Here is a 23,062-nt window from a genome sequence, read left to right as displayed (position 1 = left end):
CTGTAGCACACTTGCACCACTGGGCCTAGCAAACAGCCACAAAAGGGATCTACTCTGCCTACCAACGTGCCTGAAACAGTTGAATGCCGCAGCACCGAGGGCCTGCCCCACACATCAGTGCACCTGAAGGCAGCAGTGCACCACCAGGCTGCATAGCCAGTCCATGCTGGAGGCCTGCCCCACCCAACAGCAAGCTAACAACAGCCACATGCCATGCAGTTAGCCTCACTGGCAGTCTGCCCTGTGCCACCACACCCAAGGCAGCTGAGCAATGCCACTGCCAGGCTGTACAGCAAGTCACACCAGGGGTCTGCAGCAATTTTGTACCCACAGGCCTAATAATCAGGCACATTAGGGACCTGACTCATTCACCAGCAAACCTGCAGTAGTTGTGTGCTACCAGACCTTGGAGCCAGCCATGCCGGAGGCTTGCCCAACCCAATAATGAGCCAGTAGCAGCCAGACATAGCCGGGCTTCACAATCAGCCAGCCTAGGGGCCAGCCCAGCCTACTTGCATACCTGCAGCAATAGCAGCCCTGCAACAACACACACACACACAGGGCACACACAGCCCACACAGGGCACACCCCGGGAGCATTTGGCATGGGTGATGAGAGGTAAGCATGCTCCTGAGCCCCATAAGACATCTCCTATATAAGGCCAAATCTCTAAGATTGGAAGACAAAACTGATCTAAGTAATACCTGGAAATAAGCACAGAGAAGGAGGCAAAATGAGGATCCAAAGGAATATGTTCCAAATAAAAAAAAGGACAGACCTTCAGAAAAAAGACTAAATGAAACAGAGAAAAACAATCTACCTGAGAAAGAGTACATACTAGTGGTCATAAGGATACTTACTGAACTGGGGCGAAAAATAGATGAACACAGTGAGAACTTCAACAAAGAATTAGAAAATATAAAAAAGAACCAATCAGAGCTGAAGAATACAATAATGGAAATGAAAAATTCACTAGGAGGAATCAACAGCAGGGTACATGACACAGAACAGATCAGAGATCTGGACAGAGTAGAGGAAATCACCCAAGCTAAATAGAAAAAAGAATTAAAAACAACAAGGACAGTCTAAGGGGTCTCTGGGACAACATCAGGCCTACTAACATCCAGAGTATAGGTGTCCCAGAAGGAGAAGAGAGAAAGAGGCAGAGAAATTATTTGAAAAAATAATAGCTGAAAACTTCCTTAACCTGGGGAAGGAAACAGACATCCAGGTACAGGAAGCATGGAGAGTACCAAACAAGATGAACCCAGAGAGGCCCACGCCAAGACACATTATAATTAAAACATCAAGAATTAAAGAGAGAATCCTAAAAGCTACAAGAGAAAAGCAACAAGTTACATACAAAGGAAACCCATAAGGCTATCAGCTGACTTCAATAGAAACCTTAAGGGCAAGAAGGGAGTGGCATGATATATTCAAAGTGCTGAAAGGAAAAAAACCTACAACCAAGAATACTCTACCCAGCAAGCTTATCATCCAGAATGAAAGGAGAGAGAGAGTGCTCTAGAAAAGCAAAAACTAAAGGAGTTCATCACCACTAAACCAGCCTTATGAAAAATGTTAAAGGGACTTATTTAAGTGGAAAAGAAAAGGCCACAAATAGGAAAAAGAAAATTATCAAAGAAAAAATATCACTGGTAAAGCAAATATACAGTAAAGTGTATATAGTAAAGTGGATCAACCAACTATAAAGCTAGCATGAAGGTCAAAAAACAAAAGCATTAAAACCATCTATATTTATGATAAGAAGTTAAGGGACACACAAAATTAAAAGGCAATATATGATGTCAAAAACATGAAACATAGCGGAGGGGAGAGTAAAAGTGTAGGGCTTTTAGTATGACGTTGAACTTAAGAAACCATTAACTGAATACAGATTGCTATTTACATAGGTTATTATATATGAACCTCATGGTAACCACAAACCAAAAACCTATAATAACACAAAAAATAAAGAGAAAGGATTATGAGGATACTATAAAAAGCTATACACCAAAGACCATCATCAAATCACAAGGGAAGAGAACAAGAGAAAAAGAAAGGAACAGAAAAGAGGAACTACAAAAACATCCAGAAAAAAAGTAACAAAATGGCAATAAGCTCATATTCATCAATAGTTATTTAAATGTAAATGGACTAAATGCTCCAATCAAAAGACAGAGTGGCTCTCATCATCACTAATCATCAGGGAAATGCAAATCAAAACTACACTAAGATACCACCTTACACCTGTTAGAATGGCAAAAATATCCAAAACCAAGAGTGACAAATGTTGGAGAGGCTGTGGAGAAAAGGGAACCCTCATACACTGCTAGTGGGAATGCAAACTGGTGCAGCCACTATGGAAAACACTATGGAGAGTCCTCAAAAAGTTAAGAATAGAAATACCTTATAACCCAGCCATCCCACTACTGGGTATCTATCCTAAGAACCTGAAATCAGCAATTCTAAAAGTTCCATGCACCCCTATGTTCATCGGAGCATTAGTCACAATAGCCAAGTCATGGAACCAACCTAAGTGTCCAGCAACTGATGATTGGATAAAGATGTGGTATATATATATATATATATACAATGGAATACTACTCAGCCATAAAAAAGGACAAAGTCGTCCCATTCACAACAACATGGATAGACCTTGAGGGTATTATGTTGAGTGAAATAAGCCAGAGAGAGAAAGACGAACTCTGTATGACTCCACTAATAGGTGGTAGTTAACATATGGACAAAGAGAATTGATCAGTGGTTGCCAGGGGAAAGGGTGGTGGGGGCAGGGCACTAGGGGTGAAGTGGTGTACCTACAACATGACTAATAATGTTGTACAACTGTAATTTCACAAGGATGTTAACTTTCATAACCTTAATAAAAAAAAAAAAGACAGAGTGGCTGAATGGATTAAAAAAATAAGACCCGTATATATGCTGCATACAAGAGGCACATTTCAGACCTAAAGACACTCAAAGACTGAAAGTGAAGAGATGGAAGAGGATAGTCCATGCAAATGGAAATGAAAAGAAAGCTGGGGTAGTAATACTTACATCAGACAAAGTAGACTTTAAAACAAAAACTGCAGCAAGAGACAAAGAAGGGCACCACATAATGATAAAGGGACCAATCTAAAGAGGACATAACACTTATAAATATCTACACGCCCAACATAGGAGCACCTAAATACATAACGCAAATATCAACAGACACAAAAGGAGAAATAGACAGTAACACAACAATAGTAGGAAACTTTAACACCCCATTTAAATCAATGGATAGATCATCCAGACAGAAGATAATAAGGAAAAACTGGCCTTAAATGACACATTAGACCAGATGGATTTAATAGATATATACAGAATGTACCATCCGAAAACTAAGGAATACACATTCTTTTTGAATGCGCATGGAACATTCTCCAGGACAGATCACATATCAGGCCACAAAACAAGTCTCAATAAATTTAAGAAGACTGAAATCATATCAAGCATCTTTTACGACCACAACAGTATGAAACTAGAAATCAACTATAAGAAAAAAAGTCAGAAAAGTCACAAATACGTGGAGATTTTAAAAACTTGCTACTGAATAACTACTGGGTCAAAACATAAATCAAAGGAGAAATAAAAAAATACCTAGAGACAAATGAAAATGAAAATTCGACATACCAAAACCTAGGGAATACAGCAAAAACGGTACTAAGATGGAAGTTTATAACAGTACAGGCCTACCTTAATAAACAAGAAAAATCTCAAATAAACAACTGAACAGTAGATCTAAAGGAACTGGAAAAAGAAGAACAAACAAAGCCCAAAATCAGAAGAAGGAAGGAAATAATAAAAATCAGAGTAGAAATACATGAAATAGAGACTAAAGAAACAATAGAAAAAAATTAATGAAACTGAGAGCTGGTTCTTTGGAAAGATAAACAAAATTGACAAACCTCTAGCTAGACTCCTCAAGAAAAAAAAAGAGAGAAGGCTTAAATAAATAAAATCAGAAGTGAAAGAGGAGAAATTACAATGGAGACCACAGAAATACAAAGGATTATAAGAGAATACTAGACACCAACAAATTGGATAATCTAGAAGAAATGGATAAATTTTGAGAATCATACAACCTTCCAAAACCAAATCAAGAAGAAATAGAGACTCCAAATAGACCAATCACTAATAAGAAGATTGAAACAGTAATCAAAACCTTCCCAAGAAAGAATAGTCCAGGACCAGATGGCTTTCCTGGTGAATTCCTCCAAACGTTCAAAGAAGATTTAAGGGGCCAGCCCAGTGGTGTAGTGGTTAAGTTCATGTGCTCCACTTCAGCAGCCAGGGGTTTCCGGGTTCAGATCTTTGTCATGGACCCACACACTGCTCATCAAGCCATGCTGTGGTGGCATCCCACATACAAACTAGAGGAAGATCAGCACAGATGTTAGCTCAGCAACAATCTTCCTCAAGCAAAAAAAGAGGAAGATTGGCAACAGATATTAGGTCAGGGTCAATATTCCTCACTCTCAAAAAATAAAAATAAAAGTAAAGAAGATTTATTATCCTTTTCCAACTCTTCCAAAAAACTGAAGTGGAGGGAATGCTTTCTAACTCATTTTACGTGGTCAATATTATCCTGATACCAAAACCAGACAAAGACAATACAAAAAAAGAAAATTACAGGCCAGTATTGCTGATAAAAATACACGTAAAAATCCTCAACAAAATATTAGCAAATTGAATATAATAATACATTAAAAGGATCGTACACTACGATCAAGTGGGTTTCATTCCAGTGATGCAGGGAAGGTTCAACACCCATAAATCAATCAACACGATACACTACATTTGCAAAATGAATAAAAATCACATGCTCATCTAAATAGATGCAGAGAAAGCATTCAACAAGACTCAGCATTGATTATGATAAAAACTGAATAAAATGGGTATAGAAGGAAAGCACCTCAACATAAGAAAGGCCATATATGACAAACCTACAGCCACCATCATACTCAACAGTGAAAAACTGAAAGCTATTGCTCTAAGAACAGGAACCAGACAAAGATGCCCACTTTCACTACTCTTATTCAATACAGTATTTAAAGTCTTAGCCAGAGCAATTAGGCAAGAAAAACAAATAAAAGGGATTCAAATTGGAAAGGAAGAAGTAAAATTGTCATTATTTGCAGATGACATGATTTTCTACATAGAAAATCCTACAGAACTCACCAAAGAACTATTAGAAATAATAAATGAATACAGTAAAGTCACACAGTACAAAATCAACATACACAAGTCAGGAGCATTTCTATATACAAACAACAAAACAGCAGACAGAGAAATCAAGAATATAATCTCATTTACAATCGTAATAAAAAGAATAAAACACCTAGGAATAAATTTAACCAAGGAGGTGAAAGACCTATACACTGAAAACAATAAGACATTGTTGAAAGAAATCAAAGAAGACACAAAGAAATGGAAAGATGTTCCATGCTCATGGATTAGCCAAATTAACATAGTTAAAATGTTCACACTACCTAAAGGAATCTACAGATTCAAGGTAATCCCTATCAAAGTCCCAATGACATTTTTCACAGAAATAGAACAAAGAATCCTAAAATTTATGTGGAACAACCAAAGACCCCAAATAGCCAAATCAATCCTGAGAAAAAAAGAACAAAGCTGGAGGCATCACAATTCCTGATTTCAAAGTATACTAAAGCTGTAGTAATCAAAACAGCATAGTACTGGCACAAAAACAGACGCACAGATCAATGGAACAGAATTGAAAGCTCACAAATAAAACCACATATTTACAGACAGCTAATTTTTGACAAAGAGGCCAAGAAGATGCAATGGAGAAGGGAAGGTCTCTTCAATAAATGGTGCTGGGAAAACCCGACAGTCACAAGCCAAAGAATGAAAGTAGACTGCTATCTTACACCATACATAAAAACTAACTCAGAATGGATTAAAGCCTTGAACATAAAACCATAAAACTCCTAGAAGAAAACAAAAGCAGAATGCTCTTTGACATCAGTTTTAGCAGTATCTTTTTGAATATGTCTCTTCAGGCAAGAGAAACAAAAGAAAAACAAATGGGACTACATCAAATGAAAAAGCTTCTGCATGGCAAAAGAAACCATCAACAAAAAGAAAAGACAACCTACCAACTGGGAGAAGATCTTTGCAAATCATATATCTGGTAAGGGATTAATATCCAAAATACATAAAGAACTCATACAACTCAACAACAACAAAATACCGACAACCCAATTAAAAAATCGGCAGAGGATCTGAACACATATATTTTCATAGAAGATATACAGACGTACAACAGGCGCATGATCAAGAAGTTCAACATCACTAATTCTGGGGGGAAATGCAAATCAAAACCATGATGAGATACCATCTCAGGCCCATCAAAATGGCTATTATTAAAAAGACAAGAAATAAGTGTTGGAGAGGATGTGGAGAAAAGGGAAGCCTCATATGCTCCTGGTGGGAAGGTAAACTGTGCAGCCACTATGGAAAACAGTATGGAGATTCTTCAAAAAATTAAAAATAGAACTACATATGATCCAGTAATTCCATTTCTGGGTATTTATCCAAAGAACACAAAAACACTAATTTGAAAAGATATATGCACCCCATGTTCACTGCAGTATTATTCACAATAACCAAGACTTGGAAACCACCTATGTGTCCATCAATAGACAAATGGATAAAGAAGATGTGGTATGTACACAATTGAATACTACTCAGCTATAAAAAAGATGAAACCTTGCCATTTGTGACAACATGGATGGACCTTGAGGGTATCATGCTAAGTAAAGTAAGTCAGACAGAGAAAGATAATTACTGTATGATTTTACTCATATGTCGAAGATAAAACAACAACAACAACAAACACGTAGATAGAGGGAATAGACTGGTGATTACCAGAGAGAAGGGGGGGTGAGGGGAGGGCGAAAGGGGGAAAAGGGAAAATTTGTACGGTGATGGATGGCAACTAGTCTTTTGGTGGTGAACATGATGTAATCTATACAGAAGTCGAAATATAATAATGTACACCTGAAATTTATATGTTATAAACTAATGTGACAATTAAAAAAAGAAGAAAATTGCAAATTAAGAAGGTATTATTGTACACCTATTAGCACAGCGAAAATCAGAAAGCTGGATAATACGTGTTGGCAGAGATGTGAAGTGCTACTGAGAATGTAAACTGGTACAGCTGTTCCAGCAAATAAGTATATATAGCCCGTATGAGTCAGCAATCTAACTCACAGACATACATCCTCTCCCAGGAGGAATACACTTCATGTACATTCACCAAGTCACCTGCTTGAGGAGGTGCATCACAGCATCATCTGTGGCAGTGAGGAGCTGGATGGTAAGCAAAATGTGGTAGATATGCTCTGAGATTCTAGGCAGTAATTAGAAATAACGAGCCAGAATATACACAGCAACATGCTTACATCAAGAGAAACAGAAACGGATGTACAGACTATCATTACAAATATTTAAAATAGATGCGCACATTTTTCAAGACCATATACAAATAGAAGCCTATATACACTGAACACAACAGAATAGAATGGGGGAGAGAAATGGGAGAGGGGAATGAGGATAAAAGGGAATTAATGAATAAATAACAGGGAGCCCAGCTCTGACCAGTGATGACATGCCATGAACTGAGAAGTATGATTAACTCAGCCCCTTACATCTGAGGTCCCACGTCCCCACATACACACAGATCAACAATATCATTTCATCTATACAACAAATACAGGTGTACGAGACAAGAACTGGAAGGTAACACAGAAACAGGAAAACAGTTAATTCACATGGGATTTATCTGACTTTTAAATATTTCCTTTACATTATTTAAAAGTAAAAACCAAGAAAAAAAAAATAGGTGCTGCTATTGAGTCCTTTTCTAGACATTCGTATGTCCCAATAGATCCATACATAGAACCAAAGGACTATACAAAATGACCTCCCTACCTTCAGGCGGCCACATCTAAATTCCTTCAGGATGAGGCTACTGCCTGTGTTTTAGATCTCCAGATCCTGTAGATCGGGAGAGTCCACACAGCCTATTGGAAAACCCAATCATCGCATTTTACAACTCTTATGACCTCACTGGTGTTCACTCCTTTGAATGTCTCAGCTCTGCTCCCTTTGTCCCGCAATCCTGCCCTTCCCATTATCGCCATAAACAGCTGTCACTTGGGTGCTCTTGCTTTGAGAACAGTCTCTTCACTTCCTTTTGTAGGTGCTTCCTATTTCTAGAGCCTAAGCTTCCTCTTCTCATGGTGGCAGCTTGTGGTTCACACCCTTCTATAAGCTGTGCATAATTATCTCTGGTCCCAGTGGGAGCACTGTGACAAGCAAGCAAATTGTGAGTTTCCATATTGCTCGGCTGCAAAGGAAAAACGGGTGCCGGCAGAACCTTTCAGGATAAACTTAACTATGTATACCTGAATTAGTACAAAAATTACATTACTTTCCTTTGGCCCAGGGGGGTAGGCCAGACAAATCTCATAGTAATATTACTAAAAGAAAAAAAAAAAGCCTTCCCTCCAGAGTCTAAGATTTTGAAATTCTTGAGGTAAGGACCATGAATGATGTACCTACCCATCTTTGAAAGCCTTGTGCCTTAATATGATAGCCAGTGTATATACTTAAATAAACTTCCTAATATAGATCCGTGAGCCTGATGAATTTGATTGCGGCCAACATTTTCACTGATAGAACATCATACTGGAAAAATCACATGAACCTATCAAAGTCACAAATGGAACACTACGCTTTACAGTTGACTCAATAGAGAAAGCAGAGAGGTCACCGGCACATTCTAAATCCTAATTGTCTTCATGTCATTATACCACAAGGTAAGCTTTCATATTGCTTTCTAAATATTTTTTTGCAGTAAGTTTGAGACTATGTGTCTCAGTAAATGAAGTCTTGTATACCTTACCCAGACAGGTTCCGCAGCACATAGTCCACAGAGCACTGGAGAAGTTTCTGGCCCTGAAGAGAGCTGGGAAGAGACCCAAGCTGCCTGGGGAAAGGGCTTCTTGGCCGTGCTTCAGGATGGTGCTCCCCCTGCAGCGTTTCAGGCGAGTACCCATGACCATTCCCAAGGGTGGAACTATCTCCCAGAGACACTGACACCTCAACTTCCAGCTTCAGGCCTCCTCAGACCTTTATACCTACCCAAATTCTGACCCTCTTGCTCATGGGAATGTGAAGCAAATGATGTAAGAGTATGTACTGCCGGAGGGGAAAGCTGGCCAGGTGTCCTCAGAAAACATTCAGAGCAAAGTCATCGAACCTCCTACCTGCTCCACCTCTGAAAAGAAGGCTTCAGATTTGGTTGTTCCCAGTGCAATAAGAAAGTAACTGTGACAAAAGCGACCAAAACCCTGGAGAAATGAAACACAGACCCTTTAGCCTAGCCCATCTCGTTTCTCAAATCCTGGAGGGTAAGGGCTGAAATGGGGTGGGGGGACCTATGTTGACCTCAATCCAGGTGGATCTGGTGCCCTGCCTCCTCCCTCTCACCCCACACGAGGGCCAGGAGTGCCTGGAACACAGGCTCTTGGCTCCCACATCCCAGGAGAGCCTAGATACACCTTTATTGAAAGAAGACTCCTCTCTCTCCAAGCACTGGGGCTAAAAGAGGCTGATGTTCAGGACGGTGTCTGGGGCCTGGAGGGCCATAAAGGCTAGATGTGAAGGAATCCTTTGCAGTGGTCATCTGTGACGTCTCAGACACGGTTACAACTGCCAAGGTGTGAATCAATTTTAAGAGAAGATCTGAGGTTTGAGGACAGAACCTGAGGAAGGATTTGACGTGGGGAGTGAACAGAACTGATGGCAGCGGGGGGGGGGGGGGGGGGGGGGGGGGGGGGGGGGGCGGCGGGGAGGTGATTACAAAGACAGGAAAATGAGGAGTGTAATGTCACAGTGGCCACGGAAAACAACACTGCCGAATGCTTCACAGAGAATGAGAGACGGAAACCTGGAAATGGATAACTGGGAGGTCACAGAGTCCTGAGGCGAAAAGTGGAGGGATCTCAAGATAGATGGTGTTAACTCTATCAGTAAAGGAGGGAAACGTTATTCGCTAAAATGTAATGGGGTGAAGACAGGATCGGGGGCTTGAGGGATTGTAGATTTTGGAAGAGTTACTATGGCAAAGATAGGGTTTCAATAATGTGACTACTGAAAGGAGCAGTAAGGATTCACCCAGGGGTGGGGCTCAACACCAGGGTGACAGACAATGTAAGGAGCAAGCAAACCCCCTGCTGTAACCGCCGCCTGTGGGGTTTACGACACGCGAGCAGGGCACTGAAGTCAGAGCAATGGCGGGCGAGGCACGGGGATGCTGGAGTCAGGAGAATGGCAGGGCGATTAATTTCCTATTGCTACCGTAACATTGCCACAAATTTAGTGGCTCAAATTAAAAATAAACACAAATTTATTATCTTACAGTTCTGTAGGTTCCAAGTCTGATACGGGTCTCACTGGGCTAAAATCAAGGTGTCAACAGGCAGTTCCCTCTGGAAGTTCTAGGGAAGATTCCTTGCCTTTTCTGGCTCCTAGAAGTAGGCTGCTTTCCTTGGCTCAAGGTCCCTTCCTCCACCTGCAAAGCCAGCAACACCAAGCCGAATCCTCTCATGCCACCAGTTCTCTGTGCTGGGCGGGGGAGGGGCTAGTTAAGGAAGGCAGCACTGGCTAGATGAGGAAAACCAGCAAGAATGATACAATACCAACGTCTTTCAAACCTGAGCATCTAGCTCTCATTGACCACTGGGGACCGGCTGAAGGCAGGACAATGGACGTTATTCATTATTGTACTTGAAAACAGAAACAAAAGACACCTGGGAATCCCCTGCTCTTGATTCCATAATCTCCACATAGATATAGGAAGGACAGAAAAGACAGTATGTTGCCTTTCTTTCTGTTATCAATGATCTGAACAAGTACAAACAGAACTTTGAAAACTATCAGGTTTTCAAATTACATCAAGACCAATTCTGCACTGGCCTTACACTTACTTGAGGGGTGTGTCCCCCCTTCTTTGCTTACTCCCTTGACCAACCCATTCTCCCCACTCCTTCTGTCTCTATCATAAGATCACCGCATGGGGTACAGGAGGCTGACAGCACAGGACCCCCCACACCTTGTCTAAAGAGGGAGGATGCTTTCCATGGAATCGAAATGAGGGGGATTTGGAGAAGCAAAAATTGTCTATGTCTCTCTAGATCTTTTTAAGAAAGGGGCATCCTGACTTATAAACAGAATTTGTTTCCAATGACAGGCATATCCCCATACTGGGAACTGGTGCATTTGGCTATGACAGTTTGATGACATTAATCATAAAATCAGGTCATGTGGCACCTCTCTTATGTCACCAAACATTTTTCCGATTACAATTTGGTTCTGGGGTCAAAATGAACTGGGTTCAACTAGCAACCCTGACATATTCTCACAGCTGTGTGATGCTAACCAAGTTACTTGAAATCTTTGTGCCTCCATTTCCTTCTCTGTAAAATTAAGAACTATCTCATAATGTTGTTCAAAAGATTAAATGAGATGATGGATACAGTGTTTATCTCAGAGCCTGGCACAGAGTAAGTGCTTAAAAATTCTATTATTAACAATAATTCAGTCAACATAAGTAAATAGCTATTTGAATAGAGTTGAGTGTTAAAAGAATTATAAACCATAAGCAAAAAGCTTTCATTCCAGAAATACAGGATATAACATTAATATGATAGATGAATATAAATTGTTTGAAGGAGAAAAACCATATCTGTTCACTTTGATACATACCAAAAAAGCATTTGATGAAATTAAACAGCTATTATATTTTAAAAAGAACAAAATAAAAAAATCCAACTCTTAGAAAACTAAGAATAAAGTGAACTTCCTTAACATGATGAGGGATTTTTAGTTACTCTCTAATATTCATTAGAAATATGCTTCTGAAAAAGCAATGGAACCCTCAAGGGTGTGTATCAGAAGCAATTTCCCCAGAAGAATGAAAACTGAATGACTTCATGACATCACCTCCAGGTCTGTGGTAGCTGGTTAATTACCTAAAGGCAGCCTGAACTAAGGCACTGAGGCCCCACCCTAGCTTTAGAGAAGAAAGATTCCAGGGTGTGCAGTGGGAGAGGTACCCATAGGCAATACATGAGCTCCACCCCATTCCTTTTATTTCTGTTGTTCTGTGGACGACAAGGGTCTAAAAGCCATTCCAGCAAAGCTTTCAAGCCTTCTGGGCATAATATTTCCCACTCCACTGAATTTCAACAAAGAGGCTAACCTAATGCGGTGCAAGGCTAAACCACAAGTGTTTAAGGTTATAAAAATAAACTGCGTAGTGGAGATGAAAGCAGAAACACCACAGATATAACGGAGACCCCAAGGATGGAGAGGGAATCCTTGCCACCTGTTGGCGTGTACCTTTCACAGCCCTGCAAGGCAACACCCATGCAGAATGTACTCCAGGGGCCCACTGGTTCACCAACAGTCTCTTTAGAAATTAAACACTGTTCTAAACTCTCCTAAAAAATACCCAAGTAAACTGAAATGAGTTTTTATATGAGAAACCGAAAGCAAATATTAACACTAACCAATATAAATACAAGAATTCCCGCTATTATGGTTTGTACTCAACTTTGTTCTATACTCACTATGACTCCATGTTTTACCCTCTTTTGACAGAAAGGAAAACGTCACGCAAATGCTATTTTCCTTCCTTCAAGCACATCACAGACACTACAGTCCTTGACTAAAATGAGTCACGCAGAAGGAAAGTCTAGAATGCAAGAAGAGCAGGGCAGTTGTCTATCACGGAACTTTACCTCAGAGCTTAATACCGCCTCAGCACCATGCAGGCCCTCAGGTGTTTGTGGAATGAATGAACTAATCTCACTGTACATCTGAGGAAATCGATTATTTCAGTTGTTCTGTAACATCTGACTTAGTCATAAACCCAGCGAACATTCTGAATGTAATTACATATATGACTAAGTCAAGTAGTTAAGCCCAGAGAGAAATTTCAACCTTATCATTATGTTTTTTAAATCATTAAATTCCATTTTAATCTTGTATTCTGTGATTCTTTGAGCTTCCACAGTACCAGAATGATCACACTTTTGAATAGAACAGTGTTATTATATGTTTGTGGCTTGACCTACTTTTATGTTTGGGAATTAATTTATCAAAATAACATAACTTTAACTTTCTGAACTTGCAATGTGAAACACAGACAAACAACAGATAGGAAATCTTCACATATGTGGTTTTAAAAACCTCAAGAAAAAGTAATCTGTGTAAGGAAAAGTGTCAGGGTTGCCATCGTGGGAAATAATTGACAAACAGAAATGGCAAGAAATAGGATATATTGGAGTATACAAGAAGGCCATTTGGTGTAAACTTAATTCGGCCTGACTTTGTTTTTCCAAAAGGGCCTGACATGGCCATTGAGCATGCACTGTACATCTGCTTTAAACATTTCCTATGGCAAGAACAAATGGTCTTAAGATAAAGGTGCAACTTCCCCCCACATTGGCATTTCCTTAAGGATAAGCATCTTTCCTTAGGCTAGGAACTGATTGCTGTGCTCACCTTTGACCACGTAGCTCACCTGTGTCCACCCAGCTTGAGACAAAGACCTGCCACCCTGCTGTGTCCATCAATCGCTGTGTGACAGAGCAGTCTGGTGACTATTGTAAAAGGGACATTTCAATCCTATGTGAAACATCCTCTTTGGGGGTATATAACCACTCTGTATACCTCACTTATTTGGTGCCCTTTCTTCCTTAGGGAAGAAAGGTCCTGGGCCATGGTCCTCACATTTTAGCTCAGAATAAACTCTCCCAAATTTTCATTTATAGATTGGTTATGGATTATTTTTGTTGACATAATTAAGTAGTTGGTTACTTTCATGTTGGAGTGAAATGCAAAAAAGTTTAACAAAGGAAAAGTAGAGAATTTCACTTATTGTTTTATTCTTTTTAAGTTTCCTTTGTATTCAGGAAGGAAAACTATGATTCAAAATGATTAATATAGATATTACAGATTTATTACCACAAAGCTCAATTCATCCTTTACACTGCTGAGGTTCTCTCTAAATAAATCTTTAACTGCGATAATCACAAAACTGGCCATACTCAAGTGTTTTCTGTTTGTTAAAATACCTTCCCAATTCTCTTAAAATATCTATTCTATTATCCAGAATTCTTAGTATTAATCTTTTATATAAAAATACTAAAAAAATAGTATATTTTATTTCACTTTACGCGTGCTCCCATATGTATACAATTTCTCCACCTCCTTTAAATCTTACACCTGCATACCTGTGTTTCAGTTGAAGAATTTCCCTGCTGAGATATTATCCACATTTATAAAATTCCCATTCCTATCATCACTTCCATAGAAGCAAAGATGTGCACTTAAGGAATAACGTATTTCTTTAATGTAAAAGAATTTTGTGATCTAATTCATGCCATGTAATATATTTTGATACTTTAATATGGACCAAACATCTTTTGATACATATGTAAACATTCCAACATACATGTGTCAAATTTAATAGCTAATCTTAAAAAGTATTTTAAGATGTATTTTTATCAAACAATTCCTTAGGAGTTTACATAAATAAATAAAATAAGTGAAAAGGGAGTCCTATATATCAAGTTCAAGCACAGAAAGTTTGGGTTCACTTATTCCAGAAGCTTCTTTTGAGATGGTTACTGTATGCCACACACTATACTAGGGCTGGATCTAGACTTATCTGATGCCATCTGCCTTACGTAATTACTCCACTTCCTTTTTCCTACTCCCCTTTCAAAAACAAAACATTTTTAGAATCACACCACTTTGTTAGAACAGGCAATTCTAATGACTCAATCTTTCCATAATATCTTTTGTCAGCATCTTAAGTGTTGTGTTCTTCTGTGTCAGGAGAGAGCAACGAATTATTGCCCAAGGCTAACATGAGGCACAGATAAATATAATTTAACAAGTAAAAACATTATTTTTTCAAAATATGCTTCCTTAGGTTGGTAATGTTATAGATGTGGAAATAGATGCCTACAGAAAGTAATTCTTTTATACTGATTATAGAACTCTACATTTGTCTAATGTTCTTTTTGCAAAGCCCTTGGCTTTATTCTGCTCTAATATTCAGTTCTCTATATTTTCTGATTAATATTAAAAATAATTATAAAATGTGTAATACGCAAAAAAATGAGGAAAACCAAGCTTGCAATTTTTGTATCCAAAGAAAACAATGATCAACATATTGTTATAGATCTTTCTAGTCTGTTTTTCTATAAATTCATTATCATTTGTCATCCATTAACTTTTTGTTTTGACTCCGTGTTCCCTGGATTACTTCTTTCACATGTATGGATTTACCTCTCACATTTAAGTAGCAATTTCCAGGCCTTTCACCTGAAATCTAGGTCCCTCTAGACAAATCCACTTGGCACCTCGAAAACATCTCCAGACACAAATTCATTATCTTCCTTCTTGACTTTTCCAGTTTGCCAGTACTGGACTCTGCTCTTTTTCTCCCTCACACATTCATTGCTCACCAAATACTGCTGTTTCCACGAGAAAATCTCTCGTCACGGAGCTCTTTCTCCTCTGCCCCAGTCTGGACCAGCAGAACCTGCCTTCAGACTCACTTCTACCCCCTGTCCTTAGATTTACCATCTTAAAATGTGGAGTGAATGGAGTTCCACCAACACCTCCCCATTGACGACAGGGTGGGATAAAGTCAAAATCTTGAGTGCGGTTGAAAAGATCCTCCCATTTCAACGTCTCTGCTCCCCAGACTAGAGCCACCAAACGCAGCACTGACTGGAACTGGGATGACTTGAGGTCTAACGCTCCACCTAGTGGTACAGAATGACATCCTGCGACAGGAGTCTAGGGAACATGCCAGGTCAGCCCTAGGAGATGAAGGAAACCTGCCAACATGAGTGCTTGTCAGCTAGCGTCAGAGGTAGAAAGAACAAGGAACCCTGGATTTCAGTGGCCCACCTAGCGGTTTCCCCTAAGCACTGGATTCTCCTGAGGAAAGGCCCCAAACTTCCCAACTGGTTGTCATCACTGCCATTCTTGAGAGAGGATGAAGAGCTATGATGACATCTCTTTACTTATTGCTACCAGATAAAAATCACAGGATAATTCTGACCCACCTATTGCCCTGTCCCCTCTATCCTTCCAGAATATTCATGAAACTCAAGCAAATGAAAACAGAGTACTCCTTCATCTATGGATTAATTCATCCACTCAGTGCACATTTAAAGACCAGCTGTAATGCTGCAGAAACGACACAAAGCTAATAATACAGGGTCCAAGTCATGGCAGCCTGTATATAGGGAAGCAGATAAATAAATCCATGATGACAAGGCAGAAGGGAAGTCTCACGTGATGGCCAGGGCAGGGAGAGCTTTCTGGAAGAAATGATGACTGAGCTGATTTTGTGAAGTCAAGTGAGAGTTAGATCAAGAAGTGAGTGAAGGGTATTGTTTCAGACTCAGTGTTACACACACAACAGAGGGCGGCACATTAAAAAGCTATCCTAATGCAGCGTCCACAGCATCAGCTAAGCCATGTAATACAGAAGCGAACCGCCTCAGCCCTCTGGACAGCTGCCATTCACACTCTTTCCACGGCAGACACCTCACCTGCCTGTGTTGCAGCAATGTCAGCAAAGCCACCCTTAGGACCAGCCCGACAGCAGCCCATTTTCTCTCTGATGAGCACTGTTAGAAAAGTTATATTAAACAGGGGGACAAGATCTGTCTCCCAGGAACTTCAGCATTAATTAAGACCAATGGAACAAACTTCTGCTACCAGCCCATGTTTCACATACTGTAATGCAGTTTATTCTCAGAGACCCCCTCAGTCTTCTTTCTAGCCTCACAATTGTGAGTACACTGTAACGGGCATGCCACATCAAGGTTCGACTCCCAGTTCCCTTTCTTTGCATCCTCTTTTGAACGTATTCCAGGCTGGCATGCGGTGGGAGCAGTAGGTGTGAGACGGGTGATCCAAGTACAGCAGGATTACCACCTCCAGCCTGCTGGATATGCCACTTTTGCTGAGGCAGGTTCAGATGTAACGATTATTCTGAGAAACTGTATAACACTGTGGACTCATTTTAAGATTCCACTCAAATAAAACTCCCAAGTTGTCTTTTTTTTTTTCTGGTAAGCAAGATTGGCCTTGAGCTAACATCTTTTGCCAATCTTCCTCTTTTTGCTTGAGGAAGCTTGGCCCTGAGTAACATCTGCAAAATCTTCCTCTATTTTGTATGTGGGATGCTGCCACAGCATGGCTTGATGAGTGGCATATAAGTTCGCCCCTGGGATGTGAACCCACGAACCTCAGGCCACTGAAGCAGAGCACACAAACTTAACCACTACACCAATGGGCCAGCCCCTTGTCTTTTTTTCAACTGATAGACTCTAGGCCATGTCTCCTCCCTTTTCTATTGCCAGCTGATGCCAAAATGTAGAGGCACTTCTATCAATACTTTTATGGATATGTCTACATACATTAAGAAAACTATTTCTCATAGAGGGAAAGTGACCAGTCATTTGATAAATATTTATTAGCACACACTCTGTACTAGGAACTGCACTAGATGCTGGGAACACAAAGTCAAACAAGACATACCAATGTTATTTCATTGCCGTCCCTCTACACAAGGTTGCGTACATAAAGCAAGGACCATTGGCACACAGTAGCTGCTTAATAAACTGTTACTATGGTTACAAATTATAGTCTTCTCAAAATTACTAAGATTTTTAAAATGAAAATACCGCAGTACTGCCACCAATACTCACCAATACTATAATATCTCTTGAGTTCTGTACGCCTGATCTCCTTTAACTGATTATTTTTTCTCTTTTTTTTCTCATCAGTAATATATTCCTCTTCCACAGCGATGTTGCACTTGTCCTGTTCTAAACTGACTGTAGTAGCATCTTCTTTTCCAGTATGAGTCCTTGTAGCAATGGCTGAGGCTGTCTCCACATTTTGTTTGGCTTGTTTTTTCTTTTTCAACCTAGGAATGAGGAAAAAAAAGGAAAAACATTGGAGAAATGATTTGCTAGGAGGAATTATTCTGAGTTTCATGCTGTTGAGCTTTGAGAAAGTAATTAACTGATACAGAAAACACTTTCCTTAAATTATCGTTAATTACACCTTTCTGTTTTTTTTTTTTTCCTTTTCTAATTACTTAAAAATTCTTATGTGGAGACCTGTAGTCTTTCCTTGGTTTTATATCTTCAATACTTATGTCACAGAAAATTATTGGGAAACGCTCTAGGCCTCCTGAGGAGAAACTGGATTCTTCTATAGGATATTAAATGTGGAGTATTTTTAACCAAGATATAAAGCTACCCTACTCTAATGCCATGTTTGGAGTATTACATTTAAAAAAGAGAGAGAGAGAGTTTCTGGTTTTCCATGGTATCTTTGGACTGATTAGCGAGCACATTTGTGGAAAATACATCCTTTCTAATTGACTCACACACTGAGTCTAAAGGTTTGGCAAGGTATGAACTGGTTCAGGTCTAAGTAATTCTTTTCCTTTACACATATGATAGTTGTCCTGAAGAAAGAGCTGCATTTCCTAAGATAGAAAATGCCATAATAACAATACATAGTGATCATTTTGATTACTAATAGCTGATAGTTAATAGTTAACATATTTGATGTGTTCGATTCTTTACTCCTCAGTTAAAGATGTGTAAGGGACAAAGTTCATCACAATTCACTGAAATTCAATAACTCAAAATATTTTGCAATTAATGTATCACTCTAATTAACTGATGTATCCCTCTGTACTTACCAGTCCTTCTCCAGAATGTTTTTACCTCCCCAGAATGTAAAGAAGAAGGGTCTCGGCCTCTAGAATATGGGGCAGTCTGCTAGGTACACACAGCTCTCTCCTACACATGTCTATTTCCTCTGCTCTCTTGAGCATCTACACAATTTGATGTTGGACAAGGATAGGGAATGTTTGGGGAGAAAAATGATATAACAGTAAAATAATACAGGGACTAAGGTTTAATTTCATGCTGCTTTGCTCTATGACGTTGGACAAATCAATTTAACAGTCTGGAGAGGTCCCTCACTGAGGCTAAGCTATCTAACAGGGTCTTTTATCAGGATCGATGGAGAGAACATAATACATATATTATAATAATATAACATATTTAACACAAACAGAAGCAGAAACAGTAAAATATCCCCTAATACAATCATATAATGACATGAGAACTAAGCATGGTAAGATATATAACACCTTCAGCTTTTAAGAAAAAGATCCCACATTCCAACAAAATATTTCAACTAGGCTGTTATTCATTGAGCACTGAGCAGCCAAGTTCTTAGATTTTCACTGGCTAACAAATGAGTATATGGCCTAGGGAAAAGGACAACAGGAAAAAATCACAGATGAATACACTCCCCATCTCACAGTTTAGCTATCATTTTATGTTTACTTGCTAAAAAAGCAACAAAATAAATAAAACCACAAACCAAACCAAATTGGAGACTCATGAAAGAAATTATCTTCAGTAAACACATGTTTATTTTCTATCTTCAGATTTTAAACGGTTTTTTTTCTGGTAGAAGAGTGGGTGGCTCTGTGCAAAGTCGAATCAGATAATGCTCTTAATGAAACAGTTTCTCTCTTGATCCAGATTACTGTATGAGGCTGAAATTAATATGCAGTAACCTAGATATCACATGGGGTCAGCTCTTTGCTTAGGGAGGTCCACCTCTGTGTCCGAAAGGCTGGCTGTGGATGTGCAGATCTTGTTCCGATAAATCAGCTTATCAAAAACATGCTTGAGATGAACCTTACTGCCCACGTCCAAAAATGATTCCTTCTAGGAGGACAGAAAAGAGCCATCAAAAATTAGATCTGGGCAGCCTGAGATATGTTGCTTCTTAATCACTTGAATTTTTCCACTTTAAGTTGATTTAAATGTCCTCATTTCCTGGTCCCCATGATAATTAAACTCACTCAGATCTAGGGCACATGTTTTGATGAATGGCGGCAGTGTTTGGGGACATCTCATTAGACTGATTTTCACACGTGGAAAGAACAAAATAGGATACATTGTTTTACTCATTTTCCCCCTTTGCTACTCAGACCATTACTGTCAACACATATAGCCAAACACAGTTGTTATTTCAGAAAAAAGTGCTAGAAAATAGCAACACCAAACTTGTTTAACAGAAAATGGGGTACAATTTAATACTCCACGAATTTTACCATCAGCTACATCTTTTGTTTTGACTATAGTATTCATGAGAATTTGTTTTTCTGGAGGTTATCAATATGAGTGGAGCATTCTGATCTTGTGGCTGAAAATCAGATGTGAGTTCTGGAAGCCCACTGTAAAGTCTTTCCTTCAAAGCATGGAAATATATTTTTCACATCTTTTCTCAGGGGGAATAACTGCCAGTCTGATGAATGTGGTATAGTTAATACTCTTCAAACATTCTTTTTTAGGGCTTTCATCTTTAAGGTCTTCTCTTTTGTTCTTCAAGTCAGAATCTATCATTGAAAGACATTCCCACAATAGGGTTTTGTTATCATTAAATTAAGGTAAACTGAAAACAAAAGGTTATATAAGAAAATAAACTTGCTTTATTTCACCTAAGTTTCTTTTTGTTTTTTGAGGAAGATTAGCCTTGAGCCAATATCTGCTGCCACTCCCCCTCTTTTTGCTGAGGAAGACTGGCCCTGAGCTAATATCCGTGCCCATCCTCCTCTATTTTATATGTGGGATGCCTGCCACAGCACGGCTTGATAAGCTATGCATAGGTCTGCACCCAGGATCCAAACAGGCGAAGCCCAGGCCATTGAAGCTGGGCGTGTGAAGTTAACTGCTGAGCCACTGGCCGGCCCCAGCTAAGGTTTTTTGATGACCCCAAATGTACACATTTATATGGTGGACCAAAGAAGTACTTAGCAAAACATCTTAAACAGATAAGTGACTGGAAATAATGAAGAATATTTAACATTTGACTGCCATGAATACAAGTAAAAAAAAAAAAAACCTTCAGTTTGTGATGCTACATTTGTCTTTCTTTAAAATAGCTCAAATTTACATAAAACAAGTGTTTATTATTCAATCTCCTCTCACATTGTAACCAAGCCTTGTCAGTTCTCTCCATAAATCTCTCCCTCTCAATTTCACCTTCTCTTCTTGATCTCTGCTCCCGCTGAATCATTTCAGGCTTTCATCATCTCTCTGTCGGTACCATTTTTCACAATATAATTTATTATTCTTTGTTTTATTATGAAAATAATACATGTTCATACTAGAAGATTTTGAAAATGCAGAAAAGTAAAAAGAATAACACCTAAATGCAATGCTAACACTAAGAAGCAGTCACTGTCTGGGGAGATAATGTGAAAGTCAGAAAACAGGGGCAATTACACTATTCAGACCTTCCCCAAGGGCAGAAGAACGAGGCCATGTGGCTCACTATGATGATTCAGAGTTTCTTTGTACCTTCCTGTAAAGGAATATTAAAAGGCTTATTTTGGAATCTCTTGGCTTTTTTTACGTTAAAACTGGTGCACTTATAGGACACATGTATACCTCATTTTTTCCCTACTTTCCAATCCAGGGTTAGCAGACTGAAGAAAGAAAGAAGGTGATGCTGCTCAGGAAACAATTTTTAGTAGCTGAATGCAAACTGTTTCCTCTGAAGCTTTTTCCTTTACTAAAAGAAGTCAGTACAGGCGACTGGGAGAAATCAGAGCCAGGGCCTCCAGCAAGTTCCTTTCTTTGTCTCCACAGAGGCCTCTCCTCTGCTGCTTGCAGACATCCAGTGAAACGCAACACAAAAGGGACCAAATGATGAGCGGAGGCTTTCTTTCACTAGCACTAGAGGGAAAGCCTCATGAGGGCAGGGATTTCTCCAGGTTTTGTCAAATGCCGTACTCCCAGGCCCATGCATGGTACACTTTAGGTACACAATACCTACTTGAATGAGTGACTGGATAAACGAGGCTACGTTCTGACTTGGTTGAGATCTGCTCTCCTATAAACATGCCATTTCACAGCCTTCTCTGATGAGCAGCATGTTCTGAAAAATAAACTCTCATCCTATTTAGATACTTGACTTAAAAAGAAAACATATTAGCCACATATAATTAAAAATATATTAAACTATAGACTTCTTTACTTAATATTATATTAGGGGTTCAATATGATTCTTTCCTTAATTCCATAATTTGAGGTCTATATGTTTCTGTAAAAAGTGCCATAGACATAAATATCTAGCATGGCAATCAGTTCTTCAGTTGCAAGAGCCACACTTCAAAAGCTCGATAGACTCGTGCTCGTGGGTATTGCACTGGACAACACACATATAGAACGCTTCTATCGTCACAGAAAGTACTGGAGAGCACTGACCTAGAGCCACTCACTCAACAGTAAGCCTATTAGCAAGAGACTAGAGGGAAGGGTGAAGCTAGAAATCATTTCATATTTAAAGCTTACTGAGTAGATGCATAGAATATGTCTACAAGGGTACACAAAAAATTGGTAAAGTGATTTCGCAGCAAAAGAAAGTAACTAGGGGGAATGAGAGGGTAAGAAAAATTACTTTTCTTTGTGTTCTCTTTTGTACCTTTTGGATTTTATATCATGTATTAATAGCTAGTCAAAAAAAATGTTGTGTCTTTGAAGTCTCTTTTCTACTATAAGAATGATCAAACATTTACATAGTGTCAAATTTAAAAGACTGAATTCCCCCCCCCCCCTTTTTCTTTTTGGTGAGGAAGATTGGCCCTGAGAGAAACTCTGTGCGAATCAGCCTCTATTTTGTATGTGGAATGCTGCCACAGCATGGTTTGATGAGCGGTGCGCAGGTCTGCACCTGGGATCTGAACCCACAAATCCTGGGCTGCCGAGGTGAAGAACATGAACTTAACCACTACACTATTGGGCAGGTCCCAAGTTTTACTTCTTGAAAAAGACTA

General features: G+C 39.3%; 1 protein-coding gene across 7 annotated transcripts in view; it reads right to left on the bottom strand.

Moving 5' to 3' along the window:
• The window catches only part of NCOA7 (nuclear receptor coactivator 7), a 147,210-nt gene that overhangs the window by 56,205 nt on the left and 67,943 nt on the right, over positions 1–23,062 (bottom strand). For 6 of the 7 annotated variants that reach the window (XM_044757115.2, XM_070496674.1, XM_014858309.3 and 3 more), the window contains one exon: positions 17,892–18,112. In XM_044757115.2, the coding sequence (XP_044613050.1) occupies positions 17,892–18,112 (221 nt within the window). Of the gene's footprint in view, positions 1–17,891; positions 18,113–22,062; positions 22,165–23,062 lie in introns of all 7 variants that reach the window. The other variant, XM_014858311.3, reaches the window with a different exon arrangement.

This window comes from Equus asinus, chromosome 24 (assembly GCF_041296235.1).
Source record: "Equus asinus isolate D_3611 breed Donkey chromosome 24, EquAss-T2T_v2, whole genome shotgun sequence".
Lineage (NCBI taxonomy): Eukaryota > Metazoa > Chordata > Mammalia > Perissodactyla > Equidae > Equus > Equus asinus.
Note: the sequence above shows the minus strand (reverse complement) of the source record. Positions and strands in the feature narration are given on the sequence as shown.